The sequence below is a fragment of the Canis lupus genome, chromosome 17, assembly GCF_003254725.2.
Source record: "Canis lupus dingo isolate Sandy chromosome 17, ASM325472v2, whole genome shotgun sequence".
NCBI lineage: Eukaryota > Metazoa > Chordata > Mammalia > Carnivora > Canidae > Canis > Canis lupus.
This window is the reverse complement of record NC_064259.1, coordinates 7,521,945-7,543,571: the sequence shown is the minus strand read 5'-3', so window position 1 is coordinate 7,543,571 and position 21,627 is coordinate 7,521,945. Positions and strand designations below refer to the sequence as shown.

The 21,627-nt window shown below is 41.3% G+C and overlaps 1 protein-coding gene and 1 long non-coding RNA gene across 10 annotated transcripts in view; one reads left to right on the top strand and one right to left on the bottom strand.

Moving 5' to 3' along the window:
* NOL10 (nucleolar protein 10) overlaps positions 1–21,627 on the top strand; it is an 83,509-nt gene that overhangs the window by 25,067 nt on the left and 36,815 nt on the right. Inside the window, exon 13 of the mRNA XM_025454670.3 lies at positions 4,805–4,857. Coding sequence (XP_025310455.1) covers positions 4,805–4,857 — 53 coding nt within the window. The remainder of the gene's footprint in view (positions 1–4,804; positions 4,858–21,627) is intronic.
* The window catches only part of LOC112664837 (uncharacterized), a 33,633-nt gene continuing 24,948 nt past the window's right edge, over positions 12,943–21,627 (bottom strand). For 5 of the 9 annotated variants that reach the window (XR_003140025.3, XR_004806141.2, XR_007403185.1 and 2 more), the window contains 3 exons: positions 18,504–18,640; positions 14,517–14,603; positions 12,943–14,032 (listed from right to left, as the gene is read on the bottom strand). This is a non-coding gene — a long non-coding RNA (uncharacterized LOC112664837). Of the gene's footprint in view, positions 14,033–14,516; positions 14,604–18,503; positions 18,641–21,032; positions 21,228–21,627 lie in introns of all 9 variants that reach the window. The other 4 variants (XR_007403182.1, XR_007403184.1, XR_007403186.1 and 1 more) reach the window with 2 other exon arrangements.

The window sequence follows — 21,627 nt, the reverse complement described above, 5'->3', positions numbered from 1 at the left end:
TATGTGTAAAATAACAGGTTTCAAAGACGTTATACAGATAAAAAATAATGTGAAATAGAGGAGCCTGGGCACTCAGTTGGTTAAGCCTCTGACTCTTGATTTCGGCTCACATCATGATCTCAGGGTCATGAAATCGAGCCCTGTATCCAGCTTGATGCTGGGTGTGGAGCTTGCTGAGAATTCTCTCTCCCTCGCCCTCTGCCCCTCCCCCTGCTTGCATGCACACGCGCACACACACATGTGGGCACGCTGTCTTTAATTTTTCATGTGAAAAGATTTTGGACATATTAAAATCATTTTCCCTGTTTTAAAAAAATTTTTTGTTTAAATGTATCTACCAGAAAACGTGAAATCACGTGTGTGGCTTGCATTATATTTCTGTCTTGCAGTACCGGCCAGACGCGGCGATCTTTCCCAGGGTAGGATGCTGCCAAGATGCAAGGTGTTGAAGTCGGGCAAGGACGAGCAGCATTAATCTTGTTGGAGTAGGGATGTTCCTCTAGGAGTCCGATCCCATCTGATGATTCTGGTTCCCCAGCATTACATCCTGTCCATTCTCACATTCCCCATTGTCTCCCAGATGCCTTTCGTAGCCCATTGTTTGGAACCAGGCTGTAGTCAGTTGTGTGTTACATCGATGTGTGGCCATGTTTAGTTTCTTTCAACCATAATAGCGTGTCCTTCCCCCCCCCCCCCCCCCGCCCACACACACACATCCCCACACACATCCCCCATGGGTTTTTTTGTTTGTTTGTTGGTTTGTTTGTTTTTGCCTTCTCCATGACGTTGACTTTTCCAGGATCAGTCAGTAGTCTCAGAGAATGCTCCTCACCCTGGGTCTCGGTTGGTTTTCATAATGTCGTTTACCTTGTGCCTCCAGCCTGTATTATTTTTTCCCAAATAGAAGTTTGGCCTAACTGTGGTGGACTTTAGGTTAAGTATTCTGGACAAGAGAAATGGTGGTTTCTCCATGTCAGACCCCATCCCATAGCCCTCTAGGGCCAGTGAGGGGCAGTGTGACCCAGGTTAAGGTGACCACCAGGTCTCTTCATTGCAAAGTACACTTTTCTGAGAGGTAAAAATGTTAAGAGTAATGTTTTGGATAGAAGAACAAGGTGACTGACAGATATCTTATAAGAAGTGAATCAAACACCAAAAAATAGCCAAGTAATGTATTTCCTGAGCCGGCAAGCACATTAGGACAAGTACCTCAGATGCCGCCTTGGGGTTTGGATGTGAGCAGGCTTGATTTCACGCGTCTCGCTGCTTTCCCTCGCTCTGCTCCTTTCCCTTTAATACCACTCTTGCTACTTCGTGCTTAATCATCACGAGCTTAATCATATTTTAGAAAAGCTAAAACGTTCTTCTTTCTTTATCTTCTTGCTTACTCATTTTGAAGTAATTAAAGCCGAATCACAATTATTGTTTTGTCATGTTTTTCTAATATAGAGATGGCTCAGAATATTGAGAAATGTTCCCGCCTTCCTGGCTCCTTTCTGGTCCTTCTCGTGTTGCTCATTCAGCCCGGCTCCAGCGTCTCTGTGTCTGGCAGCTGCATGCAGGTTGGCCCGGAAGGGGTGGTGCGCAGCACGTGTGGCTGAGCCCTGCCGCAGCTGGGAGTCAGGATGGCTGGGTTCAGGTCACTGGGAGAGAGAAGATGGGCTTTCCACCCAGAAAGCTTGAGGTGAGGCTGAGTAGTCCTATAAAGTACACTGTGTGGGTCTCCCCAGCTGCCTTCCAGGCTCCTGGAGACTGCCTGCCCTGGTAGATGGGAGGAAACCTTGCCTTCTCCCAGCATCGAAAAGAGTGGCTCAGGACACCTGTAAATACTCTCGGTGCCCTCTTTGGGAAAACCCCACGCTCACAGCAGGAGTTGAGTACATGGAAAGAGGTGTCCTGGCCTCTCCTCCCTGGCACAGTTCTATACTCAGACTGTACACTCTGTGTTGTTCATGGCAATGACTGCTGCTGGCCGCCTAGCACAAACGTGTCTGAAGGACTGAGATTTTGCTTTTCCTTTGTTTTTAAATTTTCAATTCATGGCAGGCTGCTACTTTCGTAAAATGTAATAAAAATGAATTACAAGGAAAAGGCAATGTGGCATGGCTCCACTGGTTTCTAGATTCTTCCCTTCCATTCCTCCACTTTCCCTGGGCCTGGGCCCACTTTGCAGATTGGCCCTGGGAGCTGGCCAAGTAGAATTGGCAGAGAGCATGGTTTCAGATTTTGAACATTGTGCTTCAGTGAATCCTTGAGCCCCTGAAGCACATGCAGGTGAGAATTGATGTGTGCTTGCTTCCTGGGAGGGCCCTGCTGTTCCATCCAGGTTTTTGTGACTGCACCGTGAAGCTGCACAGCACACGGGATAGCACATGGTATAGCAGATACCAGACTTGAGGTGTTTTTTTTGTTTGTTTTTTTTGTTTTTTTTTTTAAGATTTTATTTATTTGGAGCAGCCCAGGTGGCTCAGGGGTTTAGTGCTGCCTTTGGCCCAGGGTCTGATCCTGGAGACCTAGGATCGAGTCCCACGTCAGGTTCCCTGCATGGAGCCTGCTTCTCCCTCTGTCTGTGTTTCTGCCTCTCTCTCTCTCTCTGTCTCTTTCTGTCTCTCATGAATAAATAAATAAAATCTTAAAAAAAAAAAAGATTTTATTTATTCATGAGAGGGAAAGAGGCAGAGACATAAACAGAGGGAGAAGCAGGCTCCCTACAGGGAACCTGATGTGGAACACGATCCCAGGACCCCAGGATTACACCCTGAGGGGAAGGCAGAGCTTAACCACTGAGTCACCCAGGCGCCCCAAGGCGGGCTCTTAGACTCTAGGCCTCCTGAGCTTCTCCCTCTCTTTTATAGTTAATATTGTCATTGTTGACACTAATAAGCATCACTACAAAGGACATGGGGGAGGAAAAACCATTCATTATTCCACCCTCTCCTCCCGAGTACTGTTACAGTTTCCATGAAAGAAATTCTTGTATTTATCTTGTGTTCATAGGTTTTCAGTTGTTGTCCTCACACTGTATGTATAGTTGTCTTTTGCTTTCCAGTTGACATACTAGTTTTTTTTCCCTTTGCTGTATGGCATTTATATTTGAACTTCTGAAATTTTTAGTATTTGACCATGTAAGAAGTCTTTCATTTTATCTTAGCTGTGGTTGTGGTTTGAGAGTCCTGTTCCATGGGCTTTGGAGTTGATAGAACATCCGCTTCTCTCCTTCCTAGCCGTGTGGTGACCTTGAGCAAACCATCTAACTTTCTGAGGCCGTGTTATCTGGAAGTCAAGTTCCTGGCACAGGGCCTTACACTCTTCTCCTCTCTTGAGTGTGATCATCTTAATTTCTACTGAATTTCTTTTGCTGATTTTATGTACTTCTTTTGGCTTCTTGTTCTTGGGCTTTGCCAGGTTGCCTGGTTTTTTTCATTCATAATTGGTTTCAGTCCTGACCTTCCCCACTTTAGTTTGGTAGTAGGTCAGCTTGTATCATTGTCCATATATGGCCAAGTGAGATCCTATTCCATTGTGGAAAACAATCTGCTTTTTCTAGTCTGAGTTCTTTTGTGCAGTTAGATTAGAGCCTTCTCACTGGTTTATTGGGTAGATGTGATTGTGTTTCCTTGTGGAATGCAGTTTTTTGAATGATCCGTGTTCACAGTCGAGCCATTGAAGCCAGACTTAGGGAATCTCTTTCGCAAGAACTTTCATTTTGGTTGTAATCTGTCTCCTCAGTCCCCAGAACGACTTCTTTTTATCGTGTCTAAAAGGTATAGGGAAAGGTTTGGCTCTAAAATTCTCTAGCTTGTGGCAGGGCACTTGGTCCCTTTGAGCTTTTTTTTTTCCCCCTATCTGTAAAAATGGATGCTATTATTTCTTATTTCAGAGACTTGTTGCATGTTCACCAAGTTAATATCTGTGAAGGCTCTTTGTCATTCTGGAACAGGGGCTATGAGGACTGGCACTGCTTTGGAGGCTTGTGGGGAGGAGTAGGTTGCAAATGTGGCAGAGAGCAGAGACCAAAACCGGGACATGGACACACTGGTACTGTGCTGCAGAATCATGGGGGTCACTGGGTGCTGCTGCTCCTGGGGCTTGGGGGGATGCCTTCACCAAATGCTGGGAACTTTTCCCATACTTCAGTTCTGCTTTCTCAAAATGCGGATCTGTTAGTTGAGTCTCATCAAATTCCCTTGGGAGTGAATGAACTGGGGTAGAGTAAGGGCTGTTAGATGCTCTTTAGATCTTTCCTGGTATGGCCACACAGAGCATTCCCCTTAAGTCAGTGGTTTTGTTTTCAGTTCAGGAGTGAAATTTAATGCAAACCTGAGGAACTAACTACGTTGCTGTGACATTCTGTGGAAGATGCTTTGCCTTGGTTCTTTGATTCCTGATAACAGAAGCCTTTCTTCTTCATTGTCATCATCATTATTATTTTAACTAGTGCACCAGAAGTATATTTTATGTATCTACGTGTCTAAAGCATCAAACTCTCTCCCCCTTAAGAACAATGGCAAACTTTATGTAGACCTGAGCACCTAATGGTAGAAACTGCTTACTTACTTGGCTAGTTCAGCTTGAGCATTTTGCAGGTAGGGAAGCTGGTCTTCATGATACTGAAGGCTCCCCATCTAGGAGGATCAGAGACTGAAGCCTGTGACCTGATTCCTGGGGTGCCTGGCCTCTAGGCCCTGCTCTTCTGCGGCATGTGTCTTCTGAGCACCTGGAGCATTTCAAAGTGTAAAACAAATAGAAAAAGGCACCTTTCTCTTACCCGTGTGTTTACCTTTTTCATTGTGTTTATTTTTAGGAATGCTTCTTACTGCCAATGAAACCCCCAAGATGGGCATCTATTACATTCCGGTAAGTAATTTGAATAGTAGTTACGGTAAATGTAGGACAAGCAAAGACAGTTTATTTTTAAACTGGTTGTATTGAAGGCGTTTGGGTCTGCATGCGGTTGCATAAATTAAACATAGCGAACTCACTTGTAGTTTCACTTTGCTTCCTGGAGCCAGTAAAATAATGCTTAACTATTCTTTTATGGGAAACTGCTTACTCTCACATTAAAATAGGGATTAGGAAGTGTTTGTTTTTCACATTGACATTTGGTTTTTGTTTCCGAAGTATTGCAGAATCTTAAGCTTTAAGCTGTTAGTGATCAGGAGGTCTGATTCTAAACCAACAGCCTGGTGCTCTTTAGTCATTTCATTGTTTCTCTTATAAATAAGTTCCGCCTAAGGAAACGGTCAGACGGATCTGGTCAGTGATGGCATACAGTCACAGTCTCGGCCTTTTATTCTTCTTTAAGAAATTCTCTTGCATGTGACAGAAGCTTCCCTACCTTTACCATTAGATTACAATAAGAAAGAAACATAGGGGAATAAGATCTCCTGAATAGAAAACCACGTAGTGCAGCATTGGCACTAGATTACTTTATGGCTGGCAACCAGCTCCTTTTCTGAGATTTGGGGAGAAGAGGGTGAGAAGTGTTGCAGAGCAGGACTTTAGGAAGGTCAACTCCGTAACTACTGTCAGCCTCCAGTTGGGAAAGTTCTTCATATTTACAATTGTCCTTTTAAAATAGCTTAATGGTGTGTATATTTCCCAAAAGAAGTATTCTGGTTGATGTCAACTTTCTGTGGTTTCAGGAAACTCCTGAGTTGTTAAAAGTACTTTGAGATAATTCTTTTGGTTGCTAGTGAAACGAAGGCCATTCAAGCAGCAAACTTTGATGCTTTTCTGAGTTGTTATTTGTTCCATTTTCCCCAGCCTCTCCAATACTGCTTCTGTATTCCTATCCATTTTTCTGTCTTTCCTCATGTTTGTTTGTTTGGTGAATACATTTATTAATTGCATCAATGGTGTGTCAGGCTGGATGCTAGATGCCAGAAGAGTAATGGTGTATAGAGCATTGCCCCTTTCCTCACAGAGTTGGCTGACAGGGAACGAAGAAAGGAGCAGTTCGAGTCCAGTGTGAAGAATGCTGTCATGGGAGTAAGGATGGTGCTCTGGAGCACTTGGGAGAGCAGATGCGCCACCCAGTGTGGAGCTGGGACCTGGTGGCTGGTGCAGAGGGTACTCAGAAACCTGCCCATGGAGATGGACTTCCAAGGAGAGACTGGAGGGTGGTTATATATATCAGATGGAGAGGGTGGGGTTCAGAGTGGGAGAGAGATCTTAGAAGTAGAGGGAGCAGTGTGCAGATGTCAGGGAGAAAGTAGCCAACATGGCTGGGGCACAGAGAAGGATGGGGGTCAAGAGCCAGATGGTGGAGGTCTTATAAATCAGGGTGGCTTGCGGGCAGGGAGGCCTGGATAGGCTTCAGGCAGGGGAGTGATATAATCAGATTTGCACTTGGGAAGGATTATTTTGGCTTTCCAAGGAGAATGGCTTAGACAGGATCTAATATGAATACGCCAAAGCCACATACAGGAGATGATGGTACCAGTGCTACCTCTGCTGGGCTTCCATTTTTAATGGTTGTAGCCTTTTGAGTTCTGGAATAATTTGAAGCAAGATCGAACCAGCAGGCAGTAATTTCAGAGGTTTGTTATCCTTGCATTGCCAGATGGCATGTCCCAAAGGTGTTTAATGATGAAGGCTTGTACAGATCATGAGAAATGCCTTGCCCCGGTCCAGTATGACAGTCTTCAAGAGAAACAGAATAAATCAGCTTACCTCCTACACATTACTGCTCATCTTGAGAGAAGTCTCTTCATTTTCCTCTGCGGAGTGCTTATTATGTTTTGGTCTTACCACTTGCGCATAAGGTGTTAATGTCCTGGGTGGTGCTTTCCTAGGTCAAACTTAGGAGAATCAACCAGTGGATGGGGGTGGAGGTCTAAGATGGAGCATGAAGGGCTGCATCAAGAGGCTCCCTAAGTGGATAAGGAACCACAGGCCTCAGCCCCAGAGCTGCTTGGTGGGGAGGCAGGAAGGGCTGTCCTGAGTGCTTGTGCACTAAAGCCACCTCACCCGTTTGTGCTCTGCTGACAGCAGTGGGGATAGGATTGAAAGATAGACTTGGCTACTGATGGGACTTCGGGAGTAAGAGAGAGGGAGAGAGCAGAGACAGCAGCTCTGTTTCTGCTCAGGGGGAATGGGTGGAAGAGGAAAAAGAGGGCGGGGATAGTAAAAATCAATCTCCCATTGGTATCCTTGTCTGCATTTTATAAAATGATCTTTAAAAGGAACAAGCACACAGTTTTTTTGATTAGACAATGTATGCATGTTTCTAATTATTCCAAGTGTTGTACAAGGTATGAGGAAATAAAAACCACCCATTATCCCTTGATACTCTTAAAAACACTCTTTTGGGATGTGGTATTTTTCAGTTATGATGTCATTGGTGTGAAGTTATATTTTATATAAAAGTTTGTATCCTGGGCTCTTCAGATTAACTTCAGAAATATTAATTCCAAGGCATTAAAATCACCTAAAACATTTTTAGTTGTCTGTTGTTTTTTCTTTCATTATAATTCCAGTGTAGTTAGCATACAGTGTGACAATAATTGTGGGTTTACAGTGGCCAGCACTTCTGTAAGTACTTCGCCGGTGCTCATCACAGGGCACTCTCGGTCCTCTGCACCTATTTCACCCATCTTCTCCCTCCCCGTCCTGCTATCTGTATTAGTGTTCATTGCCTGGCTCATGACATTTATCTAATCTTAGGACTATAGGAGACCCATGACTTAGTTCTCACTTTCTGTCTATTTGTTGGGGTGGATATTTTTGTTCCAAGTAATATGGACTTTAAAGAGCATGAATGATAAGGGTCAATGCCAGCCAGATGGTGAGTAACTGCTTTCTTGACAAATGGTAGCTTGTCTTCTTAGACCTTTTTAGTTTGTGCTTTGTGACTTAGAATTAACAGAGGCTGTGCAAAAAAGCCCACAGGGACCGCTCCCAGGTGACTGCGTGTGGTAGCAGTGGGAGCATGTCGTTCTTTCCCAGCTAAGCACTGTGCTGGGACTTGTATTCAATGCTCCTTCCTGACTGCCTTTTTACCCTGCACTGCATGATGTTTTAGAGTGCCCTTGTCTTTCTTTGGAACCTCTTCTTTTGTAAGCGTCCTTCAGAGCAAGGAGAGAGCCCAGGGCTCTGAAAGCCTGCCATTTTTCTAAAGATTTTATCAAACTTACCAAGCTGATATTTGACACAATGATTTCTTTGAGGCCTATAAAACCGGGAAGTATGTTTTTAATATATGATTCATGCCAAATTTAGGAGATTTGCATTGTGATGTATTGGAACATAAATCAGGTATGAGGCCCCCATCCTCCACTTTGGGCCTGTACTAAAAAGGAAGACAGCTTAATGTTCTTTTAGCTTAAATTTGGCAACTCTGTCTCTTACCATTTTTCTTGAATACTTGAAATCTTTATAGATTAAGTGCAATTCCTGATGTACACACTTTGCCACATACAGAACCCATAACTGACGAGTCTTTTATGGCCAAGTGGGTTTTTTCAAGCCCTTTCTCTATTTTCTCGGTATGCTCTTTTCCCCCACTCCTCTCAGAGACCAAGAGGTGTTATTTTGCTTGTTTGTTTGCATTTTAAATTCTAGGGTCTAACTCAACTGCAGCTCCTGAGACGAAAGTCAGGAATAGTTTTTTAGGTTTGGTTTTCTTCTGCAATGTAATTTAATCTTAGGGTAGTTCTTTATACTTAAACCTTTGGCAACTGAGTGGTTTTTAGAGGGAGTCCAAATGTCCTGTAGCACCCAACCTTAAACCCAGCCAGGGTGGTTAATGCTGTCTCTGTTGGAGATGACCCTAAGTTCCAAGCCCCCCAGTGTGTCAGGAGCTCCCGAAACCCCTCATGACTGGATAGTTGATCGCTTGCACGCTTAATAATATGTATGGATGTGTAACCTTGAGGAAAAATGTAAAAGGAAAAAGCATCATTATTTGTTTAGGAAGCTGTTTAATTTAGAAGAATAAAAGGCAATTGAAGATATATTTTTAAAACATGTAGGGGCACCTGAATGGCTCTATCAATTAAGTGTCTATCTCTTGATTTTGGTTCAGTTCATGATCCTAAGGTCAGGAGATCCAAGCCCTACATTGGGCTCTGCACTGGGCATGGAGCCTGCTTGAAATTCTCTCTCTACCTTTCTCTCTCCCCCTCCAACCCCTCAAAAAAAAGCCAGACCAACTCCCCCTAAAAAAACACAAAAAATTAAAAAAATAATAAAACGTGTAAATATAAGCCACTATGAAGAATTATATGCAACATCATCAAACCCAACAATCAATATTGGCAGTTAAGCATTTTATTTTAAAACAATTTTTTAAGGAAAAAGAATAAATACATTGTTTTTATTGAAGTGTTTTTATTATTTGTAAAAAATCAAGTATTAACTATTTTAACATTCACTATTTAAAAGTATGTTTTAAGTTTGGAAAGTACTTTTGAATCCAAAGCATCTGGAATTGGGCAGGATTTCAAAATTATAAATCCAGGATTTCAAATATTACAAATAAAAACAATATTCAAATAAAAAAGGATTATATTTAACTTGCACTAGCACTTCTGTTTCTGTTGGGAAATAGCACTGGAACTCAGCCAGCATAATGCATAAAACCCACAAAACTTTGTCTTTGCAAATAAAAGTAACTAGGTATTAAGCATACATGCTCAAGAATACTTCATTTAATGATAAAACACACACACACACCCTCATAAACGCATGTAAAGCCAAAGGAAATGCAAACATTTTTTAGTTGTGCAATGTAATAAAAGCCTCATAGTAAAGAATGAGTGTAAGTCTCTTCACTTCAGTGAGTTCTCACAAATCTGGAAAGGTCTGTGGTAGAGCCAAGGGCTTCTGATACCATCACTGGGTTCATGTGCTCCTGTCTTCGTAGGGGTTTAGTCACTGGTTTGGGTTAAACGTCCGTGCTGTGGTTCTCAGGGAGACACACGGTCAGTAAGTACTTTCTGGTTGAGGGGGGTGGGGGTCCGCGCTTTTGAAATTACTGAGTTGTAGCCTTTGGAAGTCAGTTTTAAGAAGTGGAGTGAAAACTTTGTAGTCTCTGTATGGATGCTTGCATTTGGGCGCATTGGGTTGTTGCTCCAGCAAAGGATAAAAAATGGGTACCATAATTTTCTCCTCAGTATTTTTTGTTCGATAGGCAGGCAAAGAGAAATTTGTGACCAAAACAAAGAAATTTCAGTACAAGTGATTTTTCTTGCTCTGTATGTGGCAGATTGAATTTGTTCATCTAGTTCTGAACTCAGCCACTCTGTCGTGTTGGTACAGAGATATTTCTGGATATTTGTTCACCTCCGTGTAGCCACTCTGAGGTATGGCATCTATTTTTTAAGTCCAGCATTTCAAAATATTACTGCTCTGAGGGGCTTTGGCATAATTTTCCAGAAGACTTAAGAGCATAGCCGTAGAATACTTTCTAACAATTACTCCATACCTTCACCTCTTAAGGCAACATATTTTTTTTTATCACCCATGCAAATTGTAAATAACTTATTTTATGTTAGATTTGACAGTATCTGAAAACTAAGTGCTAATTAAAATTCTTAGGGGGGGTGACCCCTTTGCTCTTTTGCCTGTTGGCCGTTTTGTCTTTTCCTGTATTATAAAAGCAATTGGAGGAGACCGACTGATACTTGTATTCATTTGGCAAGAATATACTGAGCATGTGCCTGGACCCGGGAATGTGTTGGTGAATGCAGCCATTTTCCTACCCTGCCTCTGTGAGTTCATGATCTAGGGGAGGGTGATGGTAAATAAGTGTGTACCTAAGTGCTGTGGGGAAAAGGACCAGGTGCAGTGACAGAGGAGTACACTGGGGGCAGGGAGGGGGATTAGGCCCTGTTAGCATTCTCCATTTTGTGAGATATTTTAGGTTTCCTTTCTATATAGATGTTATCCTCCCTGTTTTAATCATAAAGCTTAGGGGTAAAAACTTGGTCTTCTTTCTGTCTTATGATCGCAGCACATACCTCGGGGCTAAATGGTGAATGACAGATTTGTTCCATAATCTCTAGAAACAAAACACCCGCAGAGAGAATTTTGGCCAACGAAGAAAGTGTTGCTTTTCCTGGAGAGTCAGTGGTACAATCAATCAAGTGCCCTTCCTTCCTTAATGTGGATCTCACATGCAGATCATTTAGATTTATCTCTAAATAGCACATAACATGGCCGATCAGACCGCTTTGAAACACTGCCTTGACTTCTAGAACACCATATTCTTGTGGTCTTCCTCTTATCATCCAGTTGGCTCTTCTCAGTCTTCATTGGTTAGTTCTTCTGTGTGTGGCTCAGGGCTTGGGTCTCACCCTTCTCCCCTTGACCTTCGTGAACCCAGCAGTTTAGTCCTTGTCACTTCTCTTTCTATTCTTCCCCTCAGGAGCTCTTCTGTCCCTAGGCTTTCTATGATACATGTGTGCTGATAACTCCCAAATTTCCATCTCTGGTCTTTCCTTCTCTGAGCTACGGTTATGTATCCACTAATCTTCTTGGGCTCTCCATTTGGAGATCGAATAGGCACATTATATTGAATAGGTCCACAGTGGAGTTCTCGATCTCAGCTCTCTACCCTTACCCCACACCTGCCAGGTGTTCCCATTTCAGCAGAGGACTCATCATGCACGTAGTTACCTAGGCCCGGGGCACAGGAGCCACCCTTATTCCCCTCCCCTTTCCACTTCGTGCCTCCTTCTCCGTCTGTCAGAAAATCAATATCGATTCTGTTTCCAGTTTGGTTCAGATCCTGCCGTGTTCCCGTGCTTTGGCTCCTGCCCCTCATCTTGATTGCCAGACTGGCCTCTTAGCTGCTCTTTCTTCTTTTTCTGTTAGCTGTCTTGCAGTCTATTTTCCATATACCAGCACGAGTGATATAAAATATAAAAATAAAAATGAAACAAATATAAATTGAATTATATCACTCTACTGCTTAAAACCTTTCAGAGGCTTATCACTTTGCTTAGTATAACTCCTTTTCTAACTTAAAATGCCCTATAAGCAGAAAAAGATCCCAAATCTGGAGTCTCCATTTTCTCTCCCACGTTGGAGAATAGATCTCTGTAACCCATTAATCCATTTATAGAGTTGACCAAATAGAGTATAAAGCCAAATCCACAGCCATTGCTGCCATCAAGGGGAAATAACCTAAATGAACCAAAATCAACACATGAAATTAGTAGAGAGGAAAATAAAAATTAGAAGAACAATCAGCAGAGTTCTGCTCTCCCCCTTCCTTCACCTCTGGGAGCCAAGGGGAAAGCTGTACTCGAGCCTACACAGCCTGTGTGAGATGAATGTCTCAGGCAACGGAGTTTACCTGGCTGTCAGGTGAGTCGGTTGTGTATCTAGGTGAGACCTTCAAAATGTAAAAGATCATTGCAGAAAAAGGTTAAATCGTGACTCTCACATAGATATCAAATAAATGTGTTAAAATTACTTATTTTAAACAGATTGAGAGTGTGACTGGGGGTGGGAGGAGCTGAGAGGGAGAGAGAGAATCTCAAGCAGGCTTCATGTCCAGCATGGAGCCTGACACAGGGTTTGATCTCAGGACCCTGAGATCATGACCTGAGTCAAAATCAAGAGTTGGATGCTCAACTGACTGAGCTAACCAGGCACCCTGAACATGTTGAAATTTTTATTTAGCCTGTTTATTAACTGAGGGAACCAAGCACATAAATCAAAGGAGAAGTCTAAAAAAGCACAAATTTGCGTGCCATAAAGTTATGTTGAATTGGGTGTGTGCAAATGGACACATAAATCAGCTTTTTCAAAGGTGTGGAGGGTTATTTGTGCAAGACAATTCATGTGCGTGTCTACAGACAGTATTTTGCACTGCTACCAGTTCCCTACATTTAGAGTTGTAAAATGAATTCCATGAAATCAGAATCCAATCATCTTGAAGGGTGTGCTCTAGATCAGGGGTTTGGCAAACTAAAACACCAGCACTTGTTTTTGTAAATAGTTTTATTGGAACACAGCAAACCCATTTGTGTCTGTATTGTCCTTGGCAGTGTTGAGTATTTGTAACAGAGACCGTATGGCTCACAAACCCTGTAATATGTACCTGGCCCTTTAAGAAAAAATTTCCCGACCCCTGCTCTAGACTATGCATAGTTTTCCATGAAAGCACAGTATTTTTCCTATGCTAATTAATCTACTTAAAAGTTTATGTATTTCTTCATCATAATATACAGAATATAAAAATAAAATATAAAACAGGGATTCAGGATTTTGGCTTTTCTACCATTAAACTTCTAGCACCTAAAGCAGTGCCTGTTACACTGTAGGCATTCAATTAGTGTGTATTGAAAAATCAATAAATATGTGTGAGAGTAATCTGATGACTGATTTGGAAAATCTTTGTGATTGTCAGCTTCCACAGTGGCTGGTTGGCAGTGTTAATTTTTAGCTATTATGTCAAATTCGAATTTTGCATGGGCCTTTTTCTGCTACCACTCCTGAATCACAAAAGTGGAGAACATGCCTCTTAAGTGCCAGAGTATAATTTTCATACGGTGGGATAAGGATCAGTTCCTTTGCTCTGACAGTACATTCTAATCAGCTAGATCAGAACATCTTGGAGTGATGCAATCTCTGTATTTGGGAGTGCTGACAGATTTATAAAAGTAATACCTTGTCCAGAAGATTTACTAGTGATACTGTTAAGAGGATAAACCCTTTCCTAGAAGAATACAAAAGGAAAATATGAGAATATAGGTATTTAGCTTTTGTTGGACCCTTTTTGAAATTTGTGCAAAAGTTGGCTTTTCATCTGAGTAAAGCAGACCTATATGTTTTAAAGAGTGGAAGTAATGCCTTTGTTTTTCTCCCTGTGTGTCCTGTGCTTTTAAGCAGGAGTTGCTGGAAGTACTGTGCATGTTCTTGTCTAAGATGTGGGTTTGAATCTAAACAATGATGATTCCAGTTGATCCGTTTCAATTCAAAGTCAGTACTGAAAGCCCTTTGGTGTCCACTAATCAGATATTTGATGATTCCCCAGATATGAGATCTCTCTGGCCAACTGGTGTGTCCATGTACAGTCCTGAAAGTGACAAACCAAAGGAGAGAGCTATTAGACACAGTGATAGAAGTAATTTTGTTAGAAATTCCTGTTTCATGATGCCAGTGGCAACGTATTCTCTTGGTTCTAGGGAGGTAATGCCAGACACAAAGAAAACTATCCCCCTGGGGAATTTGCTAGCATACAAAGGATGTACAAGACAGAACATAAACTGGACAAGTAGTTGCTGAATTGTTTCCTCACTAAAGGAATTTCCATGTGCTGTAGACAAATGGGGGAAGCTTTTGGAGCATAGAACAGTAGAGCAGGAAGGGAACTTAAGGTCATCTTGCCCGACTCCTTAATTTATAGCTGAGGTGTCAGACTATTTGTTCAAGGTCAAATGACAAGATGGTGGGCAGAGCTGGCCCTAGAAGGCATTTCTTCAGTCTGTATTGCAGAGCGGAAACGGCTGAAATTTTCTAACTAGTCGAACCTGAGTTTGAATACTAGCTTTGTCACTTACAAATTTTGAGGCCTTGAGTGGGTTATTTACCCTGGCTGATTCTTCGTTTCTTGAGCTATGGAAGAGGAGTGATATCCTAAGGCGGTTCTGTGGAGCAGATGGATTTATTCAATCATTTATCTGGTGCCAGGCACATATATGGAGGTTTTGCTGATTATGACTGTTACACTTTCTTACAATAGCAAAACTATTTGCTACTATCCCCGTTGTCCGGGGATAGGGAGTATTTGGCATTATGTGAAAATGGGCCTTTATGTAGGGCTTAGAAGGAATGTACTTTGAGCAAAATGGAGACATATTGAAAAGTTTGTGATAAAATCATAAATATGAACTAGGAAAATGATTTCAGAAATATACCTTGGTATTGTTGAGCCTGTGATAGTGGATTATATAGAATGTGGGTTGGGAAAGAGCAGTCCAGTGCCATTAGTTTTGCTGTTCATTATTGAAACAGAAGTGATGAGAATCTGGTTGCTAAAATAAGAAATCTGATTTATTTATTTTTTTAAGATTTTATTGACTTCTTCATGAGAGACACAGAGAGAGAGGCAGGGACACAGGCAGAGGGAGAAGCAGGCTCCTGCGGGGGGCCTGATGGGGGACTTGATCCCAGGACCCCGGGATCACAACCTGAGCCAAAGGCAGACACTCAACTAAGTCATCCAGGTGACCCAAGAAATCTGATTTTTAAAACTGAAGTACTTTCCCCCCTATTATATCATCGAAGCATGCTTTTTATAGAAAATGGCAAATAAAGAGAAGCAGGAGAAAACTTGAGCACCCTCCACTTCCGAAAGACATACTAACATTCTGCTGTATTTTTTCCATTGTTTTAATCTGAAACATTGTTTATGTGGTTTCATATCTTGCTTTTTCCCAGTTAATTAATATTTCCTGGTGTTTTATAGACTCTTGGAGATTAGTTTAAAAGCAGGTTTTGTGTGTAACATAAAAGTAATATATATTTGGGCACCTGGGCGACTCAGTCGAATGGGTGTCTGACTCTTGGTTTTGGCTCAGGTCATGATCTCAGGGTCGTGGGATGGAGCCCTGCATTGGGCTTCATGCTCAGCAGGGAGTTGGTTTGTCCCTCTTCCTCTACTTGAGTGCTTTCTCTCCTCTCTCTCTCTCTCAAATAAATAAAATCTTTTGTAGAAAAGTAATATGTAGCTATTTTTAAAAACATTTATCAGAAAAAAAGAAACTCCCAGGGGTTGGGCCTCTGGGTAGCTCAGCGATTGAGTATCTATCTGCCTTTGGCTCAGGTTGTGATCCTGGGGTCCTGGGATCAAGTCTTACATCAGGCTCCTCTCAGGGATCCTGCTTCTCCCTCTGCCTGTGTCTCTGCCTCTCCCTCTCTCTGAGTCCTTCATAAATAAATAAATAAATAAATAAATAAATAAATAAATAAATAAAATCTTTAAAAAAGAAAAGAAACAAAACCAACCATAGTCTCAGTAGTCAAGAGACATTCTTATTTATATTTTGTTACATTTTCTTTGCATTTGGGAATATCTTAGTGGCCACTGATTAGATTTACAGCCCAATCCCATAATTAAATTCACTTAGCTTACATAAATATAAACAGAAGTCCTTCAAGGTGCTGGGGGCTACAGTGACAAGAGCACATGGTGGCAGTTATGTGGTGGCCCATTCCACATGCTGGGAATGTGTCCTGGACCAAACTGTGGCAGAGAGAGCCTTTCTCAACTAAGAGAATTCAGTCCTAATTCCTAAAGGGTCTACTGTATGTGATTAGCTACCTTCTCTCTGGTGCATGGAGGGAGGTGCTAGTTACATGTCTGTCATTCTTGGGAAAATAGAGAAAGTAGTTATTTTTTGTTTATGTGGTAGAGATGAGGAATGCCATTAGAAAAAGGCTGCTTGGATCAGTTGTTTTCTTCAGAAGATATTTCCCCTAGTATCTCTCAGAGTGTTGCCACACTGAGTGCAATTCTGATCATTTAAGAGATGGTTTCTCTTTTGGCATGACAACCAACCACTAGATGCAAGTCATCCATTGTATCTGCCCTGTCCCAACACTGAGGAAAATGTGCTTTTCATTTACTGAGGGATATCCCAAAGGGATATTGTCAGATTTAATTTTGTTTCTACTCCATTTGGTGTTACCTGCTTGATATCAGAGCCTGATCTCTACATGAGGTCGAACCAATGAAATTGAATTTTAGAAATATTACATGTTATGGACGGAGTAGGAGAAGGGAAAAGATTTAAAAAATATAGTTAGCAAGTTCAGAATGGGCAAGAGGGTTTAGCCACGGCCTTGGTGAAAAAGAGATCTGAGAGTTCTCCAGCTGTAAGTCAAAGGGGTGAATGTCAAGCAGAATGTTGGCAGTGATGCCGCGTGTGAAGGTGGAGGACAAGGTGAACCAGTGAAAGGGACATCTGCGGGCTTTTAATGTGGGAATGTTCATTGAGAAATATTTTACAGGCTGAGGGTCAGAGCCAGTTTGGAAGAGAGTTCAGGAGTTGTTTGTCATGCACAGCTAGAGAAGGCATGTTTTTAGGATGTAGGGAAAGAGTAAGATTATGGGAGAAAGGTACCTGCGTGAGCCAGAGGAAATGGTGGGGTGTCGGGCTGTAGGGGACAATGTCTGTGACTAGGAATACGGGAAAAGCTGGTGGAATGTGGGGCGGAGCGGGGAAGGATGGAACTTCCAGAGCTGCTGCAAGGAAGAAAAAGATAAATTTGAGGAAAAAAACCAGTTCATTGTAAACTGAGTTCAGTTTTCAGACCAAAGATGCATATTTTTCAGATGTCTTGGTCCATAATAATGCAAATGGGCCATATGCTTAATTTTGTTCTCCAAGAAAAGCATTTCAAAGAGAAAAAAACTAAACCTTGATATAGAAGGATGATATCTTACGAAAAGTAAAAGACCTGATATGGAGGAAAAAATGGGAGGCACTTATGAGTTAGTGGAAGAGTTAGACTCAAAGCCTGTGTGTTTTCCTGATGAACAAAAGGAGAGGGATACAGAGCAGGTGCCTTTTGGGGGGGGTTCCTTTCCAACCCAAGCTCGCAGGAAACTTGTGATTGAATTTTATCTTATGCATGAAATGGCATGCTGTTTGTAATGTGTCAGTTACATGTTCCTCACTATGAAATGGGAAGTAAAGGCAAAAGTCAGGTGGCTCATAAAGTGTTCTGTTCTAATACACATAAGTTGTTTGCATCTTGACCAAGGGGAAACGTGGGCTTCCTATTTTAATCTAAACACTTACAGGCAGCAGCAGAGCATGTGAAACATTTTTCCCAATAATGGAAATACTTTCCATTGCCATTTCTGATGACAACTTATTAGGTCTTCAGAATTTCAGACCTATAGAAAACATTGATGTGCGACACTCAGGAAGTAACTTCCCAAGCATCCTGTCACATTTTCAGAAGTTAATTTGAGTTCTGGCTAGGTAAAATGCATCATTTTCATATGGAAATATTTGATACACATGTGACATATGCTTTATTATGTTAATACGTCAGATGGTATTTATTTTGCTTAAACGGTTATGTGTCAGGCATGCCCATTTTCTTGAAAATAAATGACAACTTCCTATTTGGGTGCTAGTTACTCAGTTTGAATCAGATATTGACCAGAAGACTTGTCTCCTAGCTCTCTGTTAGTCATCTTGGTGTTTATCAGTTTGATCTCTTTACTTCTTCTGGACAAGATAGAGTTGGAAGTAAATCGAGTATTCCCATTTCCTGTTGCTATGGTCATGTAGGTGGTGTTGATACAACAGAGTGTCCACAACTAGGGATTGGTTTTAGCTTCTGAAAATGCTTGACCACTCAAATCATGGGGCAGTCTTTGGTTAATATGCCTGTTACCTACTCTGATTTTTTTGGCCTGTTTTCTCCTTAAAAATAGAAGGGAGGTTATACAAATAGGCAAGAATTTGGGGCTACATTCTTTTAAAAGGCTTAACATATACAGAAAACAATAAGAAGGTTCTCGGACTCACACAGTCTTTACTTTGACTCTCTTCTCCAATTCCAAGAAAGTTTGTCCATCTTCTGATGTCGTGGTCTCAGGTGTCAGCTCCTCAAGGGCAGGGCCTCTGTGTATTTTACTTTTTTTGTGGCTTTCACAGAATACATGCTGATATGAAGGAATAGATAGTATTGACACTTCATGTTGAAATTTTTATCATGGAAAAATTTCAAATATGCATGAAAGAGAAAAAGAATGAACTCCATCTACTTATCTCTTAGCTTCAGTATTTGCATTTATAGAGGGAAGCAGAGGAAGGATTGGTTCATATTTCTAGCACTTTAAATTGCTCCAGAAAGTGGTTGTTAAAAATTGTTAAATGGAAATGAATATTTCATTTTCACATTGGCTCATATCTTTAATTAGGTTGTGTATTTGACCTGCTTGAAGAACAGGACATTATTCTCAATTAGAAACAGATCATATATAAATGATAGTGAGGCATATTGAGAGAAAGGTTAGATCTACCTGTCTGTGTTTCTTGTGTATTTGCATGTGGTTGTCATTCAGTTATGACTGACTTTACTTTTTAGAGCAGTTTTAAGTTCCCAGACAAATTGAGTGGAAAGTAGAGAGTTCCCACATACTCCATACACGCATTCACACACAATGCGCTCTCCACCATTGTCAACATCCTGTACCAGACTGGTACATTTGTTACAGTGGATAAGTCTACACTGACACATCATTATTATCTGAAGTCCTTAGCGTTCACTCTTGGTGTGTACATTCTGTGGGTTTTGACAAACATATAATGACGTGTATCCACCATTATGTTTCATACAGAATAATTCACTGCCCAAAAAGTGCTCTTGTACTCTACCTGTTTATCCTTCTCCTCCCTCCAAGCCCCTGGCAACCACTGGTCTTTTTACTGTCCACTTAGTTTTGTCTTTTCTAGAATGTCATAAAGCTGAAGTCGTATGGTATGTGACCTTTTCAGATTGGCTTCTTTCACTTAGTAATATGCCCTTATGATCCCTCCATGTGTTTTTGTGGCTTGATTGCTCATTTCTTTTCGTTGCTGAATACTATTCCGTTGTATGAATGTACCACATTCATTTATTCATTCATTCATCTCTGGAAGGACATCTTGTTGCTTCAAGTTTTGGCATTTATACATAAAGCTGTTCTTAACATTCTGGTGCATGTTTTTGTGTAGATGTAAGCTTTTGACTCCTTTGTGTAAAGAACAAGGAGCGTGATTGCTGTATCCTCCATTAGCGTCTGTAATTAGTTTTATAAGAAAACAATTTTATCTCAGAGTGGTTGTACTGTTTTACGTTCCCACCACCAGTGGGTGAGAATCCCTGTTGCTCACATCCTCACCAGCATTTGGTTATCAGCATTTTGGGTGTTAGCATCCTAATAGGTGTATAGTGGTATTTCATTTTTTCAATTTGCAAATACCATTTATTTTTACATTGATCACTGAAAAAGACACCATGGGCTTGACTACAGTGTCTGTGTTGGCTAGTTTTTAGTTTTAGTATTTTGAGGGGACTGGATTATTATTAAACAAATATTCAGTAGGCATTTTTCATGTGCCTGCATTAAAGCCTGAGGTACTGAAGACATTTTCAGACTTGGACATTACTACTTCTGAGCTTCCTGTTATGTAAAGAGCAGACAATACAGTTGCTAAGGGACTTGTATACAAGATCTTAAAGGAGCACATAGAGAAGTCACTTTTCCATAGTGAGAGGCTCAGAGGGAGTACTGATATTGGAGTTGAATTTTGAAGGACTTGTAGGATTTAGCCAGTAAAAAGGTAGAAGGGAAGGGTGATGGTATCAGGGAGCTCTTTCTACATGCAGTGAATTGAGAAGAGCCTAGGTTTTCTGGGTAAGAGATAAATAAAACTGGGGAGGTATTGGGGCTTAAATCTAAACCTTTTATATCATGTTAAAGTCTTTGCTTTTGATTTTAAGTAGAGTGGCATGCCTTTAAAGGGTTTTATTCAAGGGAATGGGATCAATCATTTGTGTATCAGATTATTTGCTTTTAAGGAGGGGAGTGGCTTTGAAAACAGAGGCTAGGACAGTTTGTAATTAGGAAAAGTCATGAGGGCTCCATCTAAGACAGTGACAGTGGGTGGTGAAAGAGGTGACAGATACACATTAAAGAGGTATATCCCTAGAGCTCAGTGATTGTTGGGAGTGGAGGCTACGTAAGGAAGGTAGGGGAACCAAATGAACAGTGGTACCAATTACAAAGACAAGAGCTATGGAATGTCGGGTGAATGCTAACTTCAGTTTTAGAAATGTCTAATTGTCTTGATGGGATCCCTGGGTGGCGCAGCGGTTTGGCGAAGTTCTATCTCCCAGGTATGAATTAAAACTCTGGAGCTTCAGGTAATATTGTGTTAAAATGCTTCCTGGGAAGGAGTTTTGATCTTTTGGTTTTTTGGTTCATCTCCTTGGAAGGGGTCAAAGGTGGTAAGGAAGTTAGGTTCTTGAATTTTCTAGTGCTAAAAAATCATCTTTCCTAAAGATCTTACCTTAGTCAATATCACAAATACCAGTCCAAGTGTTGACGAAGGACCTCAGTCCCAAATTAAAAGCTGGGCTTCTGATCCTTTAGAAAGATTATCTGAATCAGTTGGTGTTTCAGTTTGTTAAGGGGACTTGTTAACCCTTGGTGTCTGTGCCCTTTGTCTTTTGGAGGATGTTTGTTTTACTTTAGAAAATATGTCCTAATTAAAAAACAAATCAAACAGTGTAAAACTCTATACTTAGAAAGGAAGAGTTCTTCCTAACCACCCCTCCAACTACCATTTAGAACAAAGATGGTGCACGTTCTTTGCAGAGTCCAGTCAATTCTCTGCCTTCTTCCCCTCCCAGACAGTAGTACACACACACATTAGCATACGTTTTTTTGCAAAACTGGGATCTCATTATGCATATCATTGTGAGAGGGTTTTTGGTGCTTTAACAATATATCATTCTGATCAACACGTAAGTCTAACCTGTTCTTTTTGATCGTTGCTTAGTATATCATTTATAGAGAATGGCAGTGATTTATTTACCAACTTTCCTATTCATGGATATTTGCCACCCATTTCTTTCAGTTCTCTAAACCAGCACTATTCAGTA